This window comes from Copadichromis virginalis, linkage group LG14 (genome assembly GCF_057382275.1).
Source record: "Copadichromis virginalis isolate Kocher_CV1m ecotype Utaka linkage group LG14, C_Virginalis_male_GT1.1, whole genome shotgun sequence".
Classification (NCBI taxonomy): Eukaryota; Metazoa; Chordata; class Actinopteri; order Cichliformes; family Cichlidae; genus Copadichromis; species Copadichromis virginalis.
Window position 1 is genome coordinate 21,036,270 of NC_140631.1, and position 19,975 is coordinate 21,056,244.

Genomic DNA, 19,975 nt, shown 5'->3' on the forward strand with positions numbered 1-19,975 from the left:
ATCCTTTGCAACATTATTCTTACACAGAAGCATGCTTATTTAATGTTTCTTACCTCAGCAACTCACACTGGCTCACAGTAGGCTACCTGACCATTTCCTAATGCTAATATAAAACCTACACTTTTTCTGCCCTCGCGGTTTCGCTCAGTTCGCTTCACGGATTGATAAGATCTTTTAGTTTGAAAATCTAAATCTGCTTGCGTAGCTTCCGGAATGTCGCCGTTGAAACAGTAGCCGAATCGCAAGTATATACTACTCTACTATTAAAGTAACAAGGCAATAAATACTATTGCATTCTAACATTTCTATGTGGTAAAACAAAGCAAAACAAACATTTAATTTAATGTGGCCGCATACGTAAATGCCGCATAAAAACTACGTAGGAATAGCTGTGTCACGTGAAACAAAATCTCGTCGTTGTTACCTGGCAACGACACTAGCATTGACGAACTCCCTTACAAACTGAGAGGGGCAATTTTGCTAAAACTTCAAACCATGGATTAAGCATTCAGAAGCTTTCGGAGTTTGGTTTCTTTTCGAGACATAACGGTATGAAACCAGATATTCTGTAGCTTGACTGTGCGCCGAAAGTGAGCCAGCGAACTGATGCACTGCACTTTAATCTACACAGGCAAGGCTAGTGTTAGCTATTAGCTGATGGTTTACTCTGCCCGTGGCCATTCCTTTGCCACAACCTGGTACTGCTGCTTTCCAGGCATAAGTCTGATTTTAAACAAAACGAAAAAAGCTAGTGGTTTGATGTGCTAACGATGTTTCAGCGCAAAAACAGCTACTAATTTAGCAGGGATGTCAGCACTGGGTCAGTTCAGCGACTCTAAATACTACCCAATAACCTCTAGCTGGACACTGAACCAGTGAATGTAAAAGGTTTCGTGGGTTTACCAACGGTAGGCTGTTCAAATAGAAATTTAGTTTGATAGTATTTGATATTAAGGCATATTTCTTGCTGGATAAAACAGCAAAAAGGCGAGATTATCCTGAATAACCATGTATATCAAAGCCGCTCGTTATGGTTACTTTTAATTATTGTTATTTTTTTATTTAGTCTCAAGATCTATGCTTGATAAGCAATACAATTGTGTTTACTCTTTAAAGACGCATTCCTTTACAATTATTTATCCCTACATTTGGATGTCTTTGCTTTCTTGCTGCCAGTATTTTAGTTCCAGCAGAAAGATGCCACATGGTTCAGATGATGTCCGCAAGAAGTTTATTCTGACCACAACTGGAAACTTCTATGGATTAAAGCCATCATCATCACTGACTGACAGCCCAGAGCTCAATAACTTCTTAGATGATGGAAATGAATTTGTCTTATCTGTCAGCAGACATGACAATGACCTTCGCTTATCAAATAAGGTAAGTTTTCTTTAAAAAAAAAAAAAGTTATTAAAAGGGTCACATTACACATCGATAGTTGTTGAACTGATGCAGTGTTTAAATCTATAACATCTTTCAATCTAATCCATATTTAAAAATGAATTATCAATAAATATATTAATGCAATTAATATTTATATCTCTAAATATCAACTTAACAAAGAAATTGATTTGGGTTTGTTTTTTTTTATACATGATTCACTTTCTCCAACTTATCTGGGTGTTCATCAAAGAGGCAGCAGAAGTAGAGATGTTAGACATCCCTCTCTAGATGGTTTGATTAGTCTGCCTGTCAGTGTCCTGCTCCACTCTCCCCTCACTTGTGAACAACATCCGATATACTTGAACTTCTCCACTTGAGGCAGAAACTAATTTCCAACCTAGGGTGGGCACCTTTTTCTGGCTCTGAACTGTGGTCTCTCACACAGAGGTGCTAATTGGAGGGGCAAATAACAAAATGTTATTTGACGTTCTGTACAGTTACCTTCCATGTGTTGACTTGACGGTTTAGTGCCTTTTTAATAAAAAACAACAACAACTCCATCCTTTGACACAGATTGAAGCTGTGGGGGAGACTAGAGAGAATGTGCTGGTGTTCTTCAAGCTGCGTCCCACAGTGATCACAGAAGATAACCTTCATCACAGCCTTCTGGTTTCATCCATGCTGGAGTCTCCCATTAACACCCTCTATCAGGCTGTCAGACAGGTTTTCGCACCTGTACTGCTAAAGGTGAGTCTGTCCCTGTGCATTGAGAGGTTCCAGATATGTTACATGAAAAATCATTATCTGTAGTTAGACTAAGAAAGAAAGTGTTTTTTTTTTCTTTTTGTTTTTTTTTTAACTTTCCTTTTGTTCTCTCAAGGATGAGCGTTGGCGTTCTGCATTTGACCCTAAACTGGCTGGCCTCCTGAGTGAGCTGGAGCTGGGTCTGGGTTCAGTAGTTCGCCAGTCTGGGACACAACCTTCTGCCAAGAAGGGTTGCACAGAGGAAGATGTCTTGGGTATGCGCACATATTGTTTGCAGAGTATATTTTAGCAGAAAGGGTGTTAATGAATGGTTATGGTAGTTTTTTAAATTGTTGGATTTTGGAGCGATGTAATCATATGCATAATGAGTGGTAAAACGTCTTGCGAGTATGTGTATATCATTTTGTATATCACTGATTACGTTATGACTTTTAGACACTGTACATCATATTTCTTACACTCTGCAGGCATCCTGACTCCCAGCGATGAGTTCCAGTACTGGGCAGATCTCTCAGAGTCTGCAGAGAAGAGTAGTTTGAGAGAAAGATCTCAACATTTCACTGAGCACTTCAAACCAATACAAAAGGTATGAATGCATGTATCAAGACTTACTCATTTAAAAAATGAATACAAATAAAAATGAATACATTTATATGATGCTAAATATAGTTTTTGTACAAAGGGGGGAAGGTAATTAAACTATGAGATGAGAACTGTATTCTGTTACTGTACTAAGCAATAATTCTATAAATAAGCTGGTAAAGCAATGTTATTTACAATATGACAAATTTAGACATTTAAAATCTTTAAAGCTTAGCACTGTATAAGTGCTGTTTTCAACAGTAATTTGTTACTATTACATAGCTGTTAACACACCGAGAGGAAACTAAAAATGATCACTGATCTCTTTGTGTTGCCACCAGGAATACGATGGTCTCGATAGCCTGTCTATGTCTGATGTTATGGATCTGGTGGAACAGAGCAGGGACGCTCTGGATGACATTTGGAGGCAGACTGATTACGACCCTTACCCAGAGACACGCATGGTCCGCCTCATGGATGTCATCGGTAGGACTCTCAGACACACACAAACCAAAAAGGGGAAATGAGAGAAAATATTTGCCAATGACAGTACTTACTTACTCCTTATATTACAAAGTAATAATTGGCCATATTTTGGGAACTGAAACAAATGTCCTTTTTTGTACTTGCTACGCACTGCAATTACGTACTTTATGCTAAAAATAAAATGCTTACATGCTTTAGATTGCAGTGACGTACTATCGAGGTCTCTGGGTTTTGGATAATATGTTGCCAAATATACCTGTTATGTGCCTGTGAAATCTTTTTTAAATTGTTGGTTTTTTTTTAATATGCATATGCATGTAGCAACTGTATTCTTAATCTTCTTTTTGCATTTCTTTATATCTACCTGTACAAGGCGGGGCCCTGGGGAGATTTGTCCAGAGGAAGCTGAGTGGTCTTAAAATCTTTGAGGAACCATTTGTATTAGTGAGAGAGAACCTGAGAACGGGTTTTGCCATCTGTGAACAGTGGGTTGTAGCCTGTGAGCATTTAACTGGACAGGTATGGGAAGCTTCAGAAAATGAGAAAAAATAACAGTGCATTTGGAAAATATTCACAGGGCTTCACTTGTTCTACATTTTGTCACGTTACACATTTTTAATAAATCAGCTAAAATTTCACAGAAACCTTTTTCACTTTGTCATTATGGGGTGTTGTCTGTGAAATCTTCTGGTGAAAACTGAACTTAATCAAGTTTAAAATAATGATGTAACGTGACAAAAAATGGAACAAGTGAAGCGCTGTGAATACTCTCCAAATGTACTGTATGGTGTAAGAAATATATTTTCTTCAAGCTGGAAATAGTGTGTAAAATTTGACAGATACTGTTTCTTCATTTTGTGAATTAAAAGCCAGATGAAGATGATTTGTGTTCAGTCCCGGAAACCTGTTAAATTATTTTTGTTATTTTTTCCTCAGGTGTGGAAGAGACATGCCCCCCACCCCTGGAAGGGAAACAAACACTCCCCGGAAACCCTGCAGTGCCTCGCAAACAGATTGAATGAAGTAAACTGTGGCTCTGTTCCAGAACACTTCTTGTTTACTTTAACGAGAACAGGCAGAATTTTTGTTTTGTTTTGCTTGTTCTTGCACAACCTCTTTGTTGTTTGCTTTGAATACAGCGATTAAATGAAACTTACAGACACACTTTTAATAATCAGTTTCCTTCTTGCTACTTTTTTAGACGTCACATTTAGGTGGAATTTTCCCTCGCATGTTTTCTACTGAAGAACAGAACACAAAAAAGTGTAATATAAGACCAGTAAAAGAGATTGGCCCTTAAAATAAATAGATAAATAGAAAAAAATTGTTTTGGAGCTCTTGTTAAAATACATTCAGGCCTAAGTTTTGTCATTTCATAAGTTGTCAGTCTCTTATAAAGAAGACCTGTTATTAAATAGAGTATTTGATTATTTTTGTTTTTAATTTCAGAAAGGTTTTATTAATTGAAACACATGTAGCCACTATTTCCTCTTCTTTTTTTCTGACAACTATATTTTATCTGCCCTGTTTTCCATGGATAGAACATGGATGTTTGTTACTCTACACTAAGAAGTCACAAGTCATATTGTTGACTCTTGTGAGAATGGATATTGGACACTGATGTGCACACTGTACACTTTTCTGTTTATGTTTTCCAGGTTGTGACTCTACGTGTGGTTCATGAGAAGCTGCTGTGTTTGCTACCAGGAGCGAAGCAACAGGCTCTGACTGTAGAGCGTGTTTTCGAACCATTCTCTGGGCTCAACCCTCTGCATTACAACCCTTATACAGAGGTTCGATATAAAGAACTTCACGTGTCTGTGTATCTTGTTTCTGTCATCTATATGCAACTGTTGTGGATTGTGGTAGACCGAATGGTAGCAGTTCAAGTGAATCATTGGTATTTATCACTTCTGAAGAATCACAGTTTAAACCACATTTACCACTGAATAGGCTCTGTGTGGCAGAGACGTGCTACCAGATGGCTGGGAAAGTACAGCTGAACTGGTGATAGAAACCAAATTCCAGGAAGATATTTAGTGTGTTCAGAACCAAAGAAGGAAGATAAAGACACTAGGTGGTGGAATGAGGAAGCACAGGAAAGTATTCAAAGAAAGAGGTTGTCCAACAAAAGTCAAGTCAAGTGGCTTTATTGTCATTCCAGCCATGTGCAGTGGTACAATACACAGTGAAACGAGACAACGTTCCTCCAAGACCCTGGTGCTACATATGACATATAACAGACAATCAACAGAGGATTACATAAAGTGCAATGTGCATAAATTGAAAAAACAAAACAAAAAAACAAACAAAGACAGTCCAACACCCAACAGAACAGGATGATACAGACACAAAACAGTGCAGACACAACAGTGCAATAGAAATGTGCAAAAGATTAAGTATTGTGCAAAAAGTCACTTGGTTCATGAAGGTGTGCGTGTGTGTATGAGATTCTGCAGATAAGTGATTGGTAGTGATGTGTATGAAGGTATGTGTGTGTGTGTGTGTCAGTCCAGTCACTGAGTGTTCAGGAGTCTGACGACCTGGCGGAAGAAACGGTTTCGCAGTCTGGCAGTGAGGGCCTGAATGCTACGGTACCTGTTGCCAAAAGGCAGCAGGGTGAAAAGTGTATGTGACGGGTGTGTGGGGTCCTCCACAATGCCGGTGGCGTTGCAGATGCAGCGGTTACGATAAGTGTCTGTGATGGAGGGAAGAGAGGCTCCAATGATCTTTTCAGCTGTTCTCACTATCCGTTGTAGGGTAGTGCGATCCAATTTTGTGCAGTTATCATACTAGACAGTGATGCAGCTGCTCAGGACGCTCTCAATAGTCCCTCTGTAGAAGGTGGTGAGAATGGATGGTGGGAGATGGGCTTTTCTCAGCTTCCACAGGAAGTAGAGATCCTAGAAAAATTGGGATTGTCAAGAAGAAGAAGAATAGTAGACAGGTAAATGAAAAAGCTTATAGTGAATTGTATGTAAGGCTGGGTGCTAAGGAAGATTAGATTGGCTTGAAAGGATGTGCAGCAGGTTAGGATGGTTAAAGATGGAGCTGTGAATGTATTTAAAAGTGACAGGAGTGTGTTAAGAAGATGAAAAGAGTACTTTGAGAAGCTGATCAATGAAGGAAATTACAGTGACAGGAATAGATAGAGAAGGAATGATCATCATCAGTGATCATGAAGTGCAGAGGATTAATAATAGCAATCAGTGCTTACTCTGATTTTTTTGTGCTTTTATAGCCTCTTTGGAGAGCAGCAGTGGCTCAGTTTGAGCGTCTAATGGCTCCATCAGAGCAGGAGGTTGCTGGCAGACTGAAGAGCTATATAGCTGATGTACAGGACAACCCACAACAGGTAGTGAAACATCACACTTCAGCTCAGATTGTGAAATATTGTGTGGGTGTGTGCTGATGAGTTAACTTACTGGATTTGCCTGAGTGTGTATTTATTTCCCAGCTATTACAGGTATTTCTGAAACATAAGGAGCTTATAAGACGTCCCACCATCCGCAAAGAACTGCAGTCAGAGAGAGAGACCCTACTGGCGAGATTACTAGACGACAACAAGGGTACATAGTACACACACACACATACATACATACATACATACATACATACATACATACATACATACATACATATTTTTCTCAGTTTTTGACTTTACAGTGATTTGTCTAAACACTGGAGGATAATACAAACACCTTGAATAAATCCTGTTTATGCATGCTGTATATTTATGTGACAGTGAATGCTGAATTAATGTAGTTTTAACAATGTTATTGTCCATAACAGCTGATTTTATTGTGTAAGGCTGGGAGAAAGAAATTTAGAAATGATTTTGTTTGAATAGAGCAATAAAATTCTATAGATGTTAGAGTGAATGTCCTGAGAGCAGTATGGTGAGTGTCTAGGAATGCTGGTATTAGTTCAGTGTTATATGTTAAATAATATGTCTAATATGTCTTCTCTCTTTTGGGAAACTAGGTGGTAATAAATTGTCACTTCTGATTTCTGACCCCCCCTCTTCTTCTCTTTTGGTTTTCTCAGGTCTGAAAACTGACTTTGAGACACGCTGCCATGGAAGTCCTGGTGACAAGTCTGGCCCTCTTATTGGCCGAAACCTCCCTGAGGTGGTCAACAAAATAGTTTGGGTGCGGCAGCTCCTACACAAGGTGACTGGTTCATTTACAGCTGCCAGAATGGCGATGTAGAGTATGGCACCAACATGTGAGCACACCTCTCCTAACCCTACCTTACTGGCCAAATAGCACCAAACCCAGGCTTCTCCACAGCAACCCAGACTGTCAGTGGCAGCTCATAGATTTACCTGACATTAAAAAAAACTCTCAGTCAACTTTATTGTTATGACACGACATTAATGTCAAAAATTATTGCTACTGGAACTTTTATGGCCCTACACTGTAAATGCCAACAAAATGTAAGATTTACATGAGGTACTGTGTTTAAGCTGGTGATGTACCACTTACTTTTGCTTTAATGATGAACAATTTCTTGTTCATTTACTTTTCTGCATTCATAGTTCAATCAAAATTTTCAACCTCGCTGGATGAAATGCTGCCTCCACTGTTTTTTTACAGATTACTGTAGACACTTACTGCTATATCTACCTCCTGGCCTCCTCCTTACATACTGATGACAATGAAAAGCAATGTGAAGCAGCATTTTCAAATTTGGATTAATTGCTCCATAAGACCTGCCACTGATTTTCAGTCTAATTTTGTGTAATGAGGCATATTTCGGCTGTTTCTTCCTGTTCCCCTTTTGACAGCCACCCTTTCACTGAAACCGTTTCTGATGAGCCTTCAGAAGTCATTTGGGTCATTTGATAGTCCAGATGCATATCTCAGTTCCTGTGTCAGCTCTTTGCTGGATTTTTTCGTATTTGTTAAAGACAAGGCTTTCAGATACTGTTGATGTGCTGTAGATAATTTTAGGCCTCAACTTCTTGAATTTCCTAAAATATTCAAGTCCTCAAATTGCCCAGTTTCCTCAAAATGCCCAAAGATAGCAAATAAAGTTTTTTCCCATATGTAGACACAATGCTGGCTTGTATATTTAGTTAGGTGCCTTTTTTATGCTGGAATAAGTCATAGGTCAGTGTTAGGAGCTTAAAAACATAAAAAAAAAACTTTGAAAATGGTCAGGTACAAGGAGTGGACTGAAAATGAGTGAAAAAGCAGCTAATCTTATAGAAAAACTTTGGAAAAACTTCAGAAAGTCTGAAGAACAATTGCTCAAGACCACTTTAAAACATTTTGAGACAGTCTCATTCTTGAAAGCAAGATATAAATAAATGTAGAGTGCTCAAGACTTTTGTACAGTGCTATAAAACAACTGTTACATTTGCAGTTTTTTTTTGTTTCTAATATGTCAAATACAAAATAATTTCTGTGACAGTCAAAAGAAAATGTATTTTATTTTCATGTCTTTCATTCTTACAATAGGTGGAAGACTCTGTCCGCCTAGCTGAGGCTCTGCTTTCAGATCTCTCTGGGTTCAAAGGGTTCCTGCATTTCTGTGATGACCTGCTGGAGATTCTGAGGGCCTATGAACAAGAGCAGTTTGAGGACTGGTCAAGAGATATACTTTCTGAGCTGACTGACCCAAAGTCAGGGATCAGGTCTGTAATATTTTGACCTTAGGTTACAAAATCCTAGAAATGAAAGTGTAAAGAAGAACTTCAGTTGAAGCATCACAGAAGAGTATGTTGGTCATTAATATACAAGTTTGAAAGAGGCATGCAATTCTACAATGTTATTAAATCCTTTTGCAATTGTATGCTGTTTTTTTGTATTTTTTATTTAATCATTTAAAATACCCAGAGTGGAACGAATATTGGCTTGAATGGATGTTACATTTTGCACTTCTCTATTCTCACACCCTGTATAGTCTTCAGGCCAGTAACCGTGTGATGGAGCTGGACCATGATGATGGCAGACTCAAGATTCAGTACTCAGACAGACTAGTCAGTCTGCTCAGGGAGGTCAGGCAGCTCTCTGCCCTGGGCTTTTCCATCCCAGCCAAAATACAACTGGCTGCTAATACTGCAGATAAATTCTACAGACAAGCCATTGTCCTAAAACAGGTGAGAGCGGAAGCTAAGACATGCAATATTTTTTCTTTCCTAATTTATTTATATACATTCAGTTGCCACTTCAGTTGTTACGTGCAGGAAGTCCTGAGTTACATCCTGGGTTTGCCCATTGCCCAAAAAAGGTGCTCTGTTGGATTGAGATCTGGTAATCGTGGAGGCCATTTGAGTACAGTTTATAAAGTGCCTAATCACAACAGCAGTTGCCTCAAGGCACTTTATGTTGTAAGGTAAAACCCCCCCACAACAATCAGGTCAGGTGACCCCAAATGAGCAAGCACTTTGGTGACAGTGGGAAGGAAGAATTCCCTTTTAATAGGAAAAAACCTCCGGCAGAACCGGCTATGGCATTTAAATGATGATCAGTATTTAATATGGAGCCTAAGTGTGGCAAGAACATATCCTTCAGACCATCACACCACTACACCAGCACCACCGGCCTGAACCACTGATATAAAGCAGGATAGAGCCATGTTTTCATGTTGTTTACACCAAATACTGACTCTGTCATCTGGATGTTGCAGCAGAAATTGAGATTCATCAGACCAGGGAATGCTTTTTCTAATCTTCTATTGTCCAGACTTGTTGAACCCATGAGAATTTTAGTTTCAGTTTCCTGCTACTACCTGACAGGAATGGCATGCAGAATGCTCTTCTGTTAGTAAAGCCCAATATAGCAATAAGGTTTGGTGTGATTTGTGTTCAGAGATACTCTTCTGCATACCTTGGTGGTAACAAATAGTTATTTGAGTTCCTGTTGCCTTCCTGAATTAGTCTGACAAGGTCTTTTTAGTTTGCTTGCTGGTGTTTTCTCTCTTTTAGACCAGTCTCTGTAAACCCTAGAGATGGTTGTGAAGGAAAATCCCAGCAGATCAGCAGTTTCTGAAACGCTCAGATTCAGACTTAGACTAAATTCATTGAGTTGGTGCCATGTGATTGGCTGATTAGATATTTTTGTTAAAGAGCAGTTGAGCATGTATTCCTAACATAGTAGCCAGGGTATATCTGTGTATATCTTTATGAATATCTATTGCTTTTTTTATGCTCGTACTGTTACATATTACCGTTTTCATAGGTTGCTCATTTCTACAACACCATTGACCAGCAGATGATTCCCTCTCAGAGACCTATGATGTTAAATCTTGCCCTGGCCTTTGAGCATGTCATTAAGGTACAGCACACATTTGAAAGTATTGTTTTATAATACTAATTGTATTTATTCTCTTTTCTATGTGTAATGTTATAAGAGTCAAAGTTGATGAGTTGCCAGTACCTTATATATATATATATATATATATATATATATATATATGTATATATATATATATATATATATATATGTATATGGTGAACTTTGTTCACCTTGAAAATTTGCCTGCCATCAATTTTGTGTCTTGACGTGGAGATAATCGGTCTGCTTGTCTTTGTAAGAATCCTCGTTCTCAGTCAAAGAAAACAGGAAGTAAGCTGCAGATCACCTGGGACAACCCCAAAGAGTTAGAAGTCTACATTGGCAAGCTGCAGGCTGCTGCTGAAAAACTCTCCACCGAAAACAGGAAGTTACGAAAATGGCACACTGACTTCATTGAGAAGGTGCTAGCAGAGACACAGTATTTAAATTTTTGGCCTTTAGTACAGTTCTTTGCAACAACACTTCCCCACTCAAATTGGAATAAGCAGCAAAAGTCTTACTATTCTCTTTGTTCTTCTCCGTATCTGTGGGTACATTTTTTAGGTCGTGACACTGATGAATGTTGACCTACTGAGACATCAGCAGCGATGGAAGGATGGTCTTCAGGAGCTTCGTGCTGGTTTTGCCACTCTGGAGGCTCAGGTATTGACTGGAGATGTCTTGGATGGAATGTGTCGCAGATGTTTTGCCTAATAGGATTTTTATTTTGTGCATAAAATATTTTTTTACAAATAGTTGCGTTGATTTGGCTATAATAGTAAATAAAAAAAATTAAAATACGGAAGTAAATATGTCTCCATGTTTTCAGCATGAAAACATTCTTATTTCAGGATAAATCATTCTGGATAAATAGTTAAAATATTTTTTGTATAGGAAATAAAAAGTGTGTGTGTGTGCGTTTGTGTCTGTAGGGCTTCAGGTCTGATGACATGCGGGCATGGCGTCAGCACTGGAACCATCAGCTGTACAAAGCTCTTGAACACCAGTATCAGACTGGGCTGGAAGCACTGAACAAGAACTTGCCAGAAATACACATTGATCTCACTTTCAAGTCAGTGCCCAAAATTTCACTTGTCCAGGTTTTGCTTTCTCTCTCTGCCCTCTAACTCTTGTCATCTTTTTTCCCTTCTCTGCATTTTCTCTGCATCTGCATTTTCAACTTCTCTTGTCAATAACAGCAACTACTGACTTTTCCCCACACCTCTCACTTCTCACCCTTGGTCATATCAACAGTTTTCTCTAACTCTCTATCACTTCCTCTTTCTTCTAAAAGGGTATCATCGATTAATGTGGATTTAAGAGTAAACCGTGGAATCGTTTTAATCCTGTTCTTGTTAACAGGCAGGGCCGCTTACAGTTCTCGCCACCATTTGAGGAGGTGCGTGCACGCTATTTTAGAGAAATGAAGCGTTTCATCTCGATCCCAAACCAGTTCCGAGGGGTCAGCACCCAGGGGGAGGAGCTCATCTTCAACATCATGATTGACAGGAATGCGTCTGGGTTCCTCACAATTTTCAGCAAGGCTGAGGACCTCTTTAGTCGCCTGGAAGCTATACAACACAAGTTCAAGGTGTTTTGACTTTTATAATTACTCTGAGAGTGATTTGTTATTAACTTTCCTTTAAGAGAGCCTCTGTATAGTGTTTTATGTACAAAAAAGAAAATTTGCATGTTGTGTAACTCTTTGACACCTGGACCGGATTTGAGGCTGGTCAAATTCGGACTCGAGATTTAATAACTTCCGATCAGTTATTTGGCTCAGCACTTAAATCTTTAGTATTATCATCATCATGGTTCTGACTTGATTTTAGTTTCTTTCAGCAGCGTACCATTTTATATATGTACGTATATTTAAAATAATGAAACACTTGTCACAAGTTTCTCACTGAAGCACTGCACTGAGGAATAACTGTATTGCTGTCTTTGAAAGAATGAAACCTGGATCAGTCATGGTTCTCTTTTTTTTTTTTTTTTTTGTACTGAAGCGCTGTTGTTTCACTGCTGTGTTCCCCTGCATACTACCATGACAGAACAGTTTATTGTCTTTTCCCTTTAGTCTGCGATCATGCATGTATAAATTGCAGGGGGAAGCCCTCCGCCCGCACCAGACTTCTCTTTTATCTCATCTTCTCTTTACTTCTCTTTTTATTTAGTCATCTATGTCTTGATGGATGATATCGTTACTGTCACCTTTAAAAATAGGAAATATGCACTGCACCCCGCCTCACTGTGATCCTGTGTGCGTGTGTGTGTGTGCGTGAGTGCAGGAGTGGGTGGTGTTGGGACAGACTGATTTAGAGAAGTTGATCGAGAAGCATTTGAGTTCTGTGCAGGACTGGGAAAGAAATTTCAAAGCCCTGAAAGCCAAGGGAAAAGAGTCAGAACGTTTACCCAGGTACACATCACGTATTAACTAATGTAATTAAACCTGGTGAAATGAAAATGATATTTATGCTTACACATAAGGACAGTAAACATTGCAAAAAGTGTATAGACTGTATTGTTATATACTGTTTATATAACTAGGTCATTCACAGATTGTTTTGATATCTTAAGTGATTTTGTTTGTTACAAGTTAATTGTTAATCGAGTCCTCTGAAGTGTTTTTCTCTGTAACAGCTTGGGAAGGTTTGTTTAATCATACCAGCAAAGATCACACATCAAATTCATAACTTTTAGAAAATGATGCACTCCAGAAAAGCCCAAGGCATTATGTTCTGTTCTCTACTAAGAATTTGTCTCACTGTCTGAGTCAGTGACCTGCTTTATCCATTTATAGTTTTACTTATTATATTTCTTTATTGGGTACAGTTTGTGCAGTTAAAAGTGAACTTACACCACAAATGTAACACTTAACAACTGCATTTCTGTCACTGGCCTCCGTTCTTTGTCAGTCAGGAGAAAGTGGACTGTATCACCGTCAACTGTGAGCCTGTAAAAGCCGCCATAGATGACCTGATTCAGAGGCTGTTTGACATGCTGCTCCTCTCACTTAGGAAATCTATACAAGGTAAACACAGACACCTTGATTTTCCTTGGTTTTTCCAGTATGTAATGTTTGTGGCAGAACGAAAACACTCTAGCCAAGCCCCCACTTTGTTTCTCTCTTTGCATCAATAAATGCTTTTATATAAAAGACATTAAGTGTATCTCACCAATGAAAAAACATTGTTTTATTTCTCTTTCTCAATTTTGTGTCTGTGTTTTGAAAATTTGTTTTTCATTTCTTCAGCTCTAAGATATCCCCTTTGCTCTCACTTTCCCTTTCCTTTTCTGTTTTCCTTTTTTGAAAGTATATTCTCTTCCTTCTTGCTTGCAGGCCACACACAAGCAATAGAAACTTTTGTGACAGAATCAATGGACGCCTTGTCCACTCGACCAGAGAGTATGGAGGAAATTGGTGCGGCTAGTGCCAAATATAACCAGATACTTGCCCGCAAACCTGAAGTAAGACACAAGCACTCCTAAACCCAGCTCGTTAGGGTTTTTTGTAAATTTCTTCCTTCCTTGTTTGTGGGTAATTTTAGAATTCAAGGTTAACTTTCATACACCTAGTAAAACATTTTGCTCCCTGTCAAAGAAATAAAAGCTTTGTCTTCCTTAATGCATTTTACAGTATGTCTCGTCATATTTCTGATTGATTTATAGCATTGGTCCTATAAGTCCACAAGGAACCGTCTAAAATTTAACCATGTCATTTGAAACAAACTGTGCTTCATGTCTATACACAGATTCTACCTCAGTTCCAATTTGCTGAGGAGAAGAACCGCTTGCTACGTGCGGTGGCTGGAGCTGGGCTGGACTCTCTCTCTTCACTCAGGGCCAAGTGGGACAAGCTGGAGCTTGTCATGGAGAGCCACCAGCTAATGGTCAAAGACCAGGTGACATATACTCATACAGACACACTTAGATCAGCTTATTGCTCCAACTGGTTTTTCAGATCCTATTTTCCTCAGAATGACTCCTTCTTTTTCATGCATGGTACTCTCTTAGGTGGAGGTGATGCGAAGTTATGCGGCCAGTCGTATCGATGTTTACAGGGCAGATCTGGAGCGGTTTAAGGCACGCTGGGACCAGCTAAAACCTAAAGATGAGATGCTTGAGACTGGTGATCATGCTGCCCTGCTTGTATGTCTTCAGACAATCAGGGACAAACAGCAAGAGTTTGAGGAGCTAGAGCTTGTGCGCACTAAGCTGCTGTACGTTTATTTTCATTCAGGTTTATTCACTAAGAGATTTAGAATGTTTAAAGTATTTGGGATTTTTATTTCCTTTATCGTGTGCCACATGAAAAACTTGTACAAGATCATTTTCAGTTATGACTCTGGTGTGAAGAGATCGCATTTAGTTCAATTACGGCCAAAAGTCTGACTCTCCTGTGCTCTCCTCAGTGAAGACTGTGCCTATTTCAATCTGGAGACTCCGTCTTTCTCTGTGGCCGAAGAGACAAAAAGAGACATGGAGGAATGCAGCCAAATGTGGGGTCTGTATGAGGAGTGGCACCAAGGGTTCTCAGAGAAGGCCCAGGAAGACTGGATATCATTCAGGTAGAGGGGGGTCATGTTTAGGGCTCATATCTAAACTTTTACGTAGAGTACTGATTATGTTTTTAATCAGTACTATGTGTTTAGTCATGTAATTGTGTGTGTTTTTTCTTTTAATTTACAGGAGTAAAACATATGTATTTGAGGAGTTTTTGTTTACTTGGCAAGAAAGACTAAGAAAACTAGAGCAACCCACTGTGATGTCTGTTAAACTACAAGGGGAAGTCGACAAATACAAGGTATATACTAGTACAGTTCAAGTAATAATATGTCGCTGCCTTCTTTTCGTATTCAATTCAAGTCTTCTTATCTGAAATATGTGTGTATGCTTTGGCTGAGTCAGATATCCAGAAAACTTATTCTGGTTCTTGTTGGAGTTTACTCAGAAAATGTCACAGCAATTAGCTGCTACATTTTCATATACAGTTTGTTTAAGTGGAAACATGACTTAGGATGGAACTGTGTACATTTTTTTCTCCTCGTTTCTCCTTTTTGAGGCAGGGTACACCCTGGACAGGTCGCCAGTCTGTTGCAGGACTAACACATAGACACAGACAACCATTCCCACTCACATTCACACCTATGGGCAGTTTAAAGTTTCCATTTAACCTATCCCCACTAACTGCATGTCTTTGGACTGTGGGAGAAAGCCAGAATACCCGGAGAGAACCCACGCAAATGAGGGGTGAACATGCAAACTCCACACAGAAAGCCCCGGCCTGATGGTGGAATTGAAATCAGGGAACAGTAAGTGCTGCCCTGTCGTACCACCATGCCACCCCCGAGCGGGAATCCCAGCAAAGGTGGGATGTTCCCTCGGGGGCTGTGACGTCTCATTTGAATCTACACGGCTGTGAGGGAAATCTTTAATCTGACTTTATAAGTGATCTAATTACAAATCTTGTTTTGTTTTCTTGTTTTTTGTTTTTGTTTCCTTTTCTTTTTGTCTCAATATCTAGAACATGATTCCAGTGCTGAAGTATGTACGTGGGGACCACCTGTCTCAGGACCACTGGTTGGACATGTTCCGTTTACTAGGCCTCCCAAGAGGGATGACTTTAGAGAGACTTACCTTTAGTGATCTTCTTGCTGTGGCAAATACCATCATAGAGAAAGCAATGGAGCTCAAGGTCTGTACAAACACACTTTTGAAATTGTATATAAATGTCTTTTTTAGCGCCCTAATCTTTAGGGAATCAGAACTCAGTAATTTTCAGTAATGGCATGATAAAGATCGTAACTGATATCTATAAAGCTGCTTTGGCCTGCATTTGTATATTTGGATTGGCCCGAGTTTCGCCTTAATCATGTGTCGTGCAACATGTAGTATACATGGGGTAACGAGAAGCGATTAACACCTCACGACCAGCTCCCGATCAAGAAAATCGCAAGAAAATCAAACCTGTTTGAAATCCTGAGGGTATTAAAGCAACCTCTCACACGGTGCACGCACAAACACAGAAATGGAAGTGAAAAAGTCAGTACATCACGACTCGAAGCTGAGAAATGTTAGTCTTCCAGGTTTTTTAGAAAAAGTTGGCATGTTGGCAGATTTCAGTGATGTGTTGGAAATGTAATGAGGCAAACGGGCGGTCCAGACGCAAAACCCAATATGACTGATGCAGAGGCGTGTGTTTTTTGTGTGTGCATGTGGTGCACATTGATATAGGATCTGAACAGTCGTGCTCAGGCGGAGGTGACGATCAGAGAAGCTCTGAGGGAGCTGGATTTGTGGGGAGCTGCAGCTACCTTCACCCTCACTGAGTACACAGACAGCAGTGGGCGCACTCTCACCCTCATCAAGGACTGGAAGGATATTGTCAACCAGGTAGATGTGGAGCACACATAAAAAAAAGACATCAAGTCAGCTGTTGTGTACAAATATAAAATGCAGATTTGGTTCACAATGCCACACTGAATCTCTGAAGTTTGACTAGGAAAGTAAATTGAGTTTTTTTTTAATTGGTTAGAGTTGACCATAAATCATTTTATGAAAAATAGTCACATCTCCTGGATGGACCTTGCACCCCTCCCTGGTTGTCTGGTTCTCTTTTATGGCCCTCAAAAATCATGTTGTATATGGTGACCCAGAATTGAAAGCAGGTTGTCTGCTATTCAGAAGGTCCATGTTTCGATCCTCAGTTCCTGCAACGCTAAATTTAAGTGCCTTTAGGCAAGATCCTGAATCATCAGTACCATTTGATGCCTCCATCTAGGTTTGCAGGTGTTACATTAAAAATGCGAGTGTAAAAAGGTACTGTATAAATTGCAGTTCATTTATTGTGAACTAAACTAGGAGAAGGTTGAACACAGAGATCTAATGTAGTTAGATCAGGTGCAGTTAGCCTATAAGAAATTGCTGGGCAGCACAGTGCTTGAGATAGTTCAGAGAAATAAGCTAGAAATTAGCTACTTACTTATAGTAAAAAGAATACAAATCGAGATTAAAACCCCTGAAATGTATCCACTTGTTGAAATTCACTAAAGAAGCACTTGTTTGCTAAGATGGAAATGATGGCCAAATAGGAAACTTTAGACATTTTGAACATTCAAGTGGCTAATGAGATTTTTCTGTTTAATGACTCCAGAGGGACAAACAGGCAAATCTTGGCACTTGCATCCCTTTTTGAGAAACAGCTTCAGTTATCTGCTGCGCTCATTCATCCTCATCTTGCTTTACATTTGTCCTGCTGTAGTTAATCTTTTGCCTGTCTAGATTGGATTGTTTTAGATGTTCTATATTGTTGACTATTGAATCTGCGATGGCCTCTAGATATAATTGAGCTTCATTATATCCTTGGATAGGGTGGCACAAGATTGCTGCTTCTTTCCTCTAGTTTAATTTATCAGAGGAAATTGAATAAGAAAAAGAGCCACAAAGGGATTTGCTGCAATTATACACTTTTTTTGTACTAAAGTATTGCTTTTAGTGATTTTAGGCTAACGTGGTTTAAGATACTTCTTGAACACAAATGTATCTGAACATGAGCCCTGAATATACCACATATGGACAAAAGTACAAGACTGCCTACACATACAGTACAGGAGCTTCTCAGCTATGGAAACCTCATCTCAGCAAACTCAGTTTTTGTGCTGATCTTAATGCCAGAGGCGGTCTGGTCGACTTACTGAGTCAACAGAGTGAGGGCGACTTTTACGAACTATGCACCTCAGCACTTGGCACTCTGACACTTTGTGGCTGAGTTTCAGTGGTTTCTGGAAACTTCCACTTTGTAGTAATGCCACTTATTGTGAAATATTTACAAGGGTAGAAATTTCACAAGCTGACTTGTTGCATCAGTGCCACACTTGAATCCAATGAACTCTTTAGAACAGGGGTCTCAAACCAAAATGGGCTGTGGGCCACTGCTGGCACTGTCATCTCATTGGAGGTCCACTTTAGTGTTCAAGTAATACAAAAACAAACAAACAAACAAACAAACACAAAAACACCCACAAATATTTCCAGAAATATAGTGTTTTGCTAGTTTTCTTTAAATGTCAAATATTGTATAACAAGACAAATCTGCAAATGTGAACGTAATTTTTTTTCCTCACTCTTAACTGAGGCCTTTCAACTGCTACTACTTTGAACTATCAAATAAACAAATTGTTACTGTCTTTCTGATCAAACGCGTGGCAGCACTTCTACTCTAATTTTGTTTGTATTTAACAAAATAAAAATGCAGACGTAAGTGTACACATTAGTTTTTGACTTCTAGTGAAAATTGTTTTCTTTACAAATAACTCTCTCACTGAACCAACACAGCCAATCCCTCAACATGTTTGTACTCTCTGCTCATATTGTTTTCATATTAAATCATTTTTTGCTTTTTAAAGAACTTATTTCAACATTGCATTCAGCAACAAACAAATCATGCCTACAAAAAAGGTTCAATATGTAATTGCATTACATTTCTTCACATCAAGTAGGAGTGACGTGGGCCACAAGTGGCCCCCGGGCCGAAAGTTTGAGACCCCTGCTTTAGAATGACCCATACATAAGGTTTGTAGAGGCTTACCAAGATAGAACCCATTGTGTCTGATTGTGAAACAGTGTTATTGTTTTTTAAAAAATTTTTTATATATAATTAGTACTTGCTTCTTTAAATGTTGCTGTCCATATTTACATGCAAATGTTGTTTCAGTACATCAGTGAAATGTTATGTCAGGCAGTTCAAATAAAAGAGCATACTTGACTCAATTGTTAGGGAGACATAGTTGACACTAAATGCCTAAATGACATCTTATGTATTAGGTATTACGTTTTCACCATTTCTCTGTCTATCTAGGTGGGAGATAATCGCTGTCTGCTGCAGTCGCTAAAAGATTCCCCTTATTACCGCAGCTTCCAGGACAAGGTCAGGTCAAGGTCTTTAAATCTATGAATAAACTTTAAGTGCTTAATTTTTTTTATGTATGGAAAAAGTACTTTTCACATACCTTTCTCAGCTTGTACATGCAGTTTTTAAAAAACAAATTTGGTTCATTTATATATTAACATTTAATCCCTGATGAAGAAACTGTGACAAAGGTTTGAGTATTTACTCCACGTATATCCAGGTCAGTCTGTGGGAAGTTCGTCTGTCCGACTTGGATGAGTATCTGCTCAGTCTGAATGCCATCCAGAGGCGCTGGGTTTATTTGGAGCCCATTTTTGGACGAGGAGCATTGCCCCGAGAGGAAGCTCGCTTCAAACGAGTTGATGAAGACTTCAGGTACAGTGTGTGCAGCTCTGTGTAATAACACAAATGAAGCGTTTGCCCATTTAGGCACAATGGTGGCTAACACTGATACTTCACAGCAAGAACGTTCCTGATTTGGACCTTTCCTTCTGGTGTTTGAATGTGCGCACTCACTACGAGTGCATGAGTTTTCTTTGGGTAGTCTAGCTTCCTCTGACAGTTGAAA

General features: G+C 39.2%; 1 protein-coding gene across 5 annotated transcripts in view; it reads left to right on the forward strand.

Annotated features, from left to right (window-relative positions):
- The first annotated feature begins 213 nt into the window (after positions 1-213).
- dync2h1 (dynein cytoplasmic 2 heavy chain 1) overlaps positions 214-19,975 on the forward strand; it is a 121,207-nt gene continuing 101,445 nt past the window's right edge. For 3 of the 5 annotated variants that reach the window (XM_085429877.1, XM_085429881.1, XM_085429880.1), the window contains exons 1-30: positions 292-549; positions 1,177-1,380; positions 1,957-2,130; positions 2,264-2,402; positions 2,616-2,734; positions 3,072-3,216; positions 3,590-3,735; positions 4,153-4,239; positions 4,875-5,009; positions 6,458-6,571; positions 6,674-6,785; positions 7,264-7,388; positions 8,682-8,857; positions 9,127-9,322; positions 10,404-10,499; positions 10,760-10,921; positions 11,064-11,162; positions 11,432-11,571; positions 11,862-12,090; positions 12,788-12,915; positions 13,415-13,530; positions 13,840-13,967; positions 14,252-14,401; positions 14,514-14,719; positions 14,912-15,067; positions 15,189-15,303; positions 16,024-16,194; positions 16,734-16,892; positions 19,357-19,425; positions 19,628-19,782. In XM_085429877.1, coding sequence (XP_085286003.1) covers positions 1,198-1,380; positions 1,957-2,130; positions 2,264-2,402; positions 2,616-2,734; positions 3,072-3,216; positions 3,590-3,735; positions 4,153-4,239; positions 4,875-5,009; positions 6,458-6,571; positions 6,674-6,785; positions 7,264-7,388; positions 8,682-8,857; positions 9,127-9,322; positions 10,404-10,499; positions 10,760-10,921; positions 11,064-11,162; positions 11,432-11,571; positions 11,862-12,090; positions 12,788-12,915; positions 13,415-13,530; positions 13,840-13,967; positions 14,252-14,401; positions 14,514-14,719; positions 14,912-15,067; positions 15,189-15,303; positions 16,024-16,194; positions 16,734-16,892; positions 19,357-19,425; positions 19,628-19,782 — 4,130 coding nt within the window. In that variant the 5' untranslated portion in view covers positions 292-549; positions 1,177-1,197. Of the gene's footprint in view, positions 246-291; positions 550-576; positions 909-1,176; positions 1,381-1,956; positions 2,131-2,263; positions 2,403-2,615; positions 2,735-3,071; positions 3,217-3,589; positions 3,736-4,152; positions 4,240-4,874; positions 5,010-6,457; positions 6,572-6,673; positions 6,786-7,263; positions 7,389-8,681; positions 8,858-9,126; positions 9,323-10,403; positions 10,500-10,759; positions 10,922-11,063; positions 11,163-11,431; positions 11,572-11,861; positions 12,091-12,787; positions 12,916-13,414; positions 13,531-13,839; positions 13,968-14,251; positions 14,402-14,513; positions 14,720-14,911; positions 15,068-15,188; positions 15,304-16,023; positions 16,195-16,733; positions 16,893-19,356; positions 19,426-19,627; positions 19,783-19,975 lie in introns of those variants that run through there. The other 2 variants (XM_085429878.1, XM_085429879.1) reach the window with 2 other exon arrangements.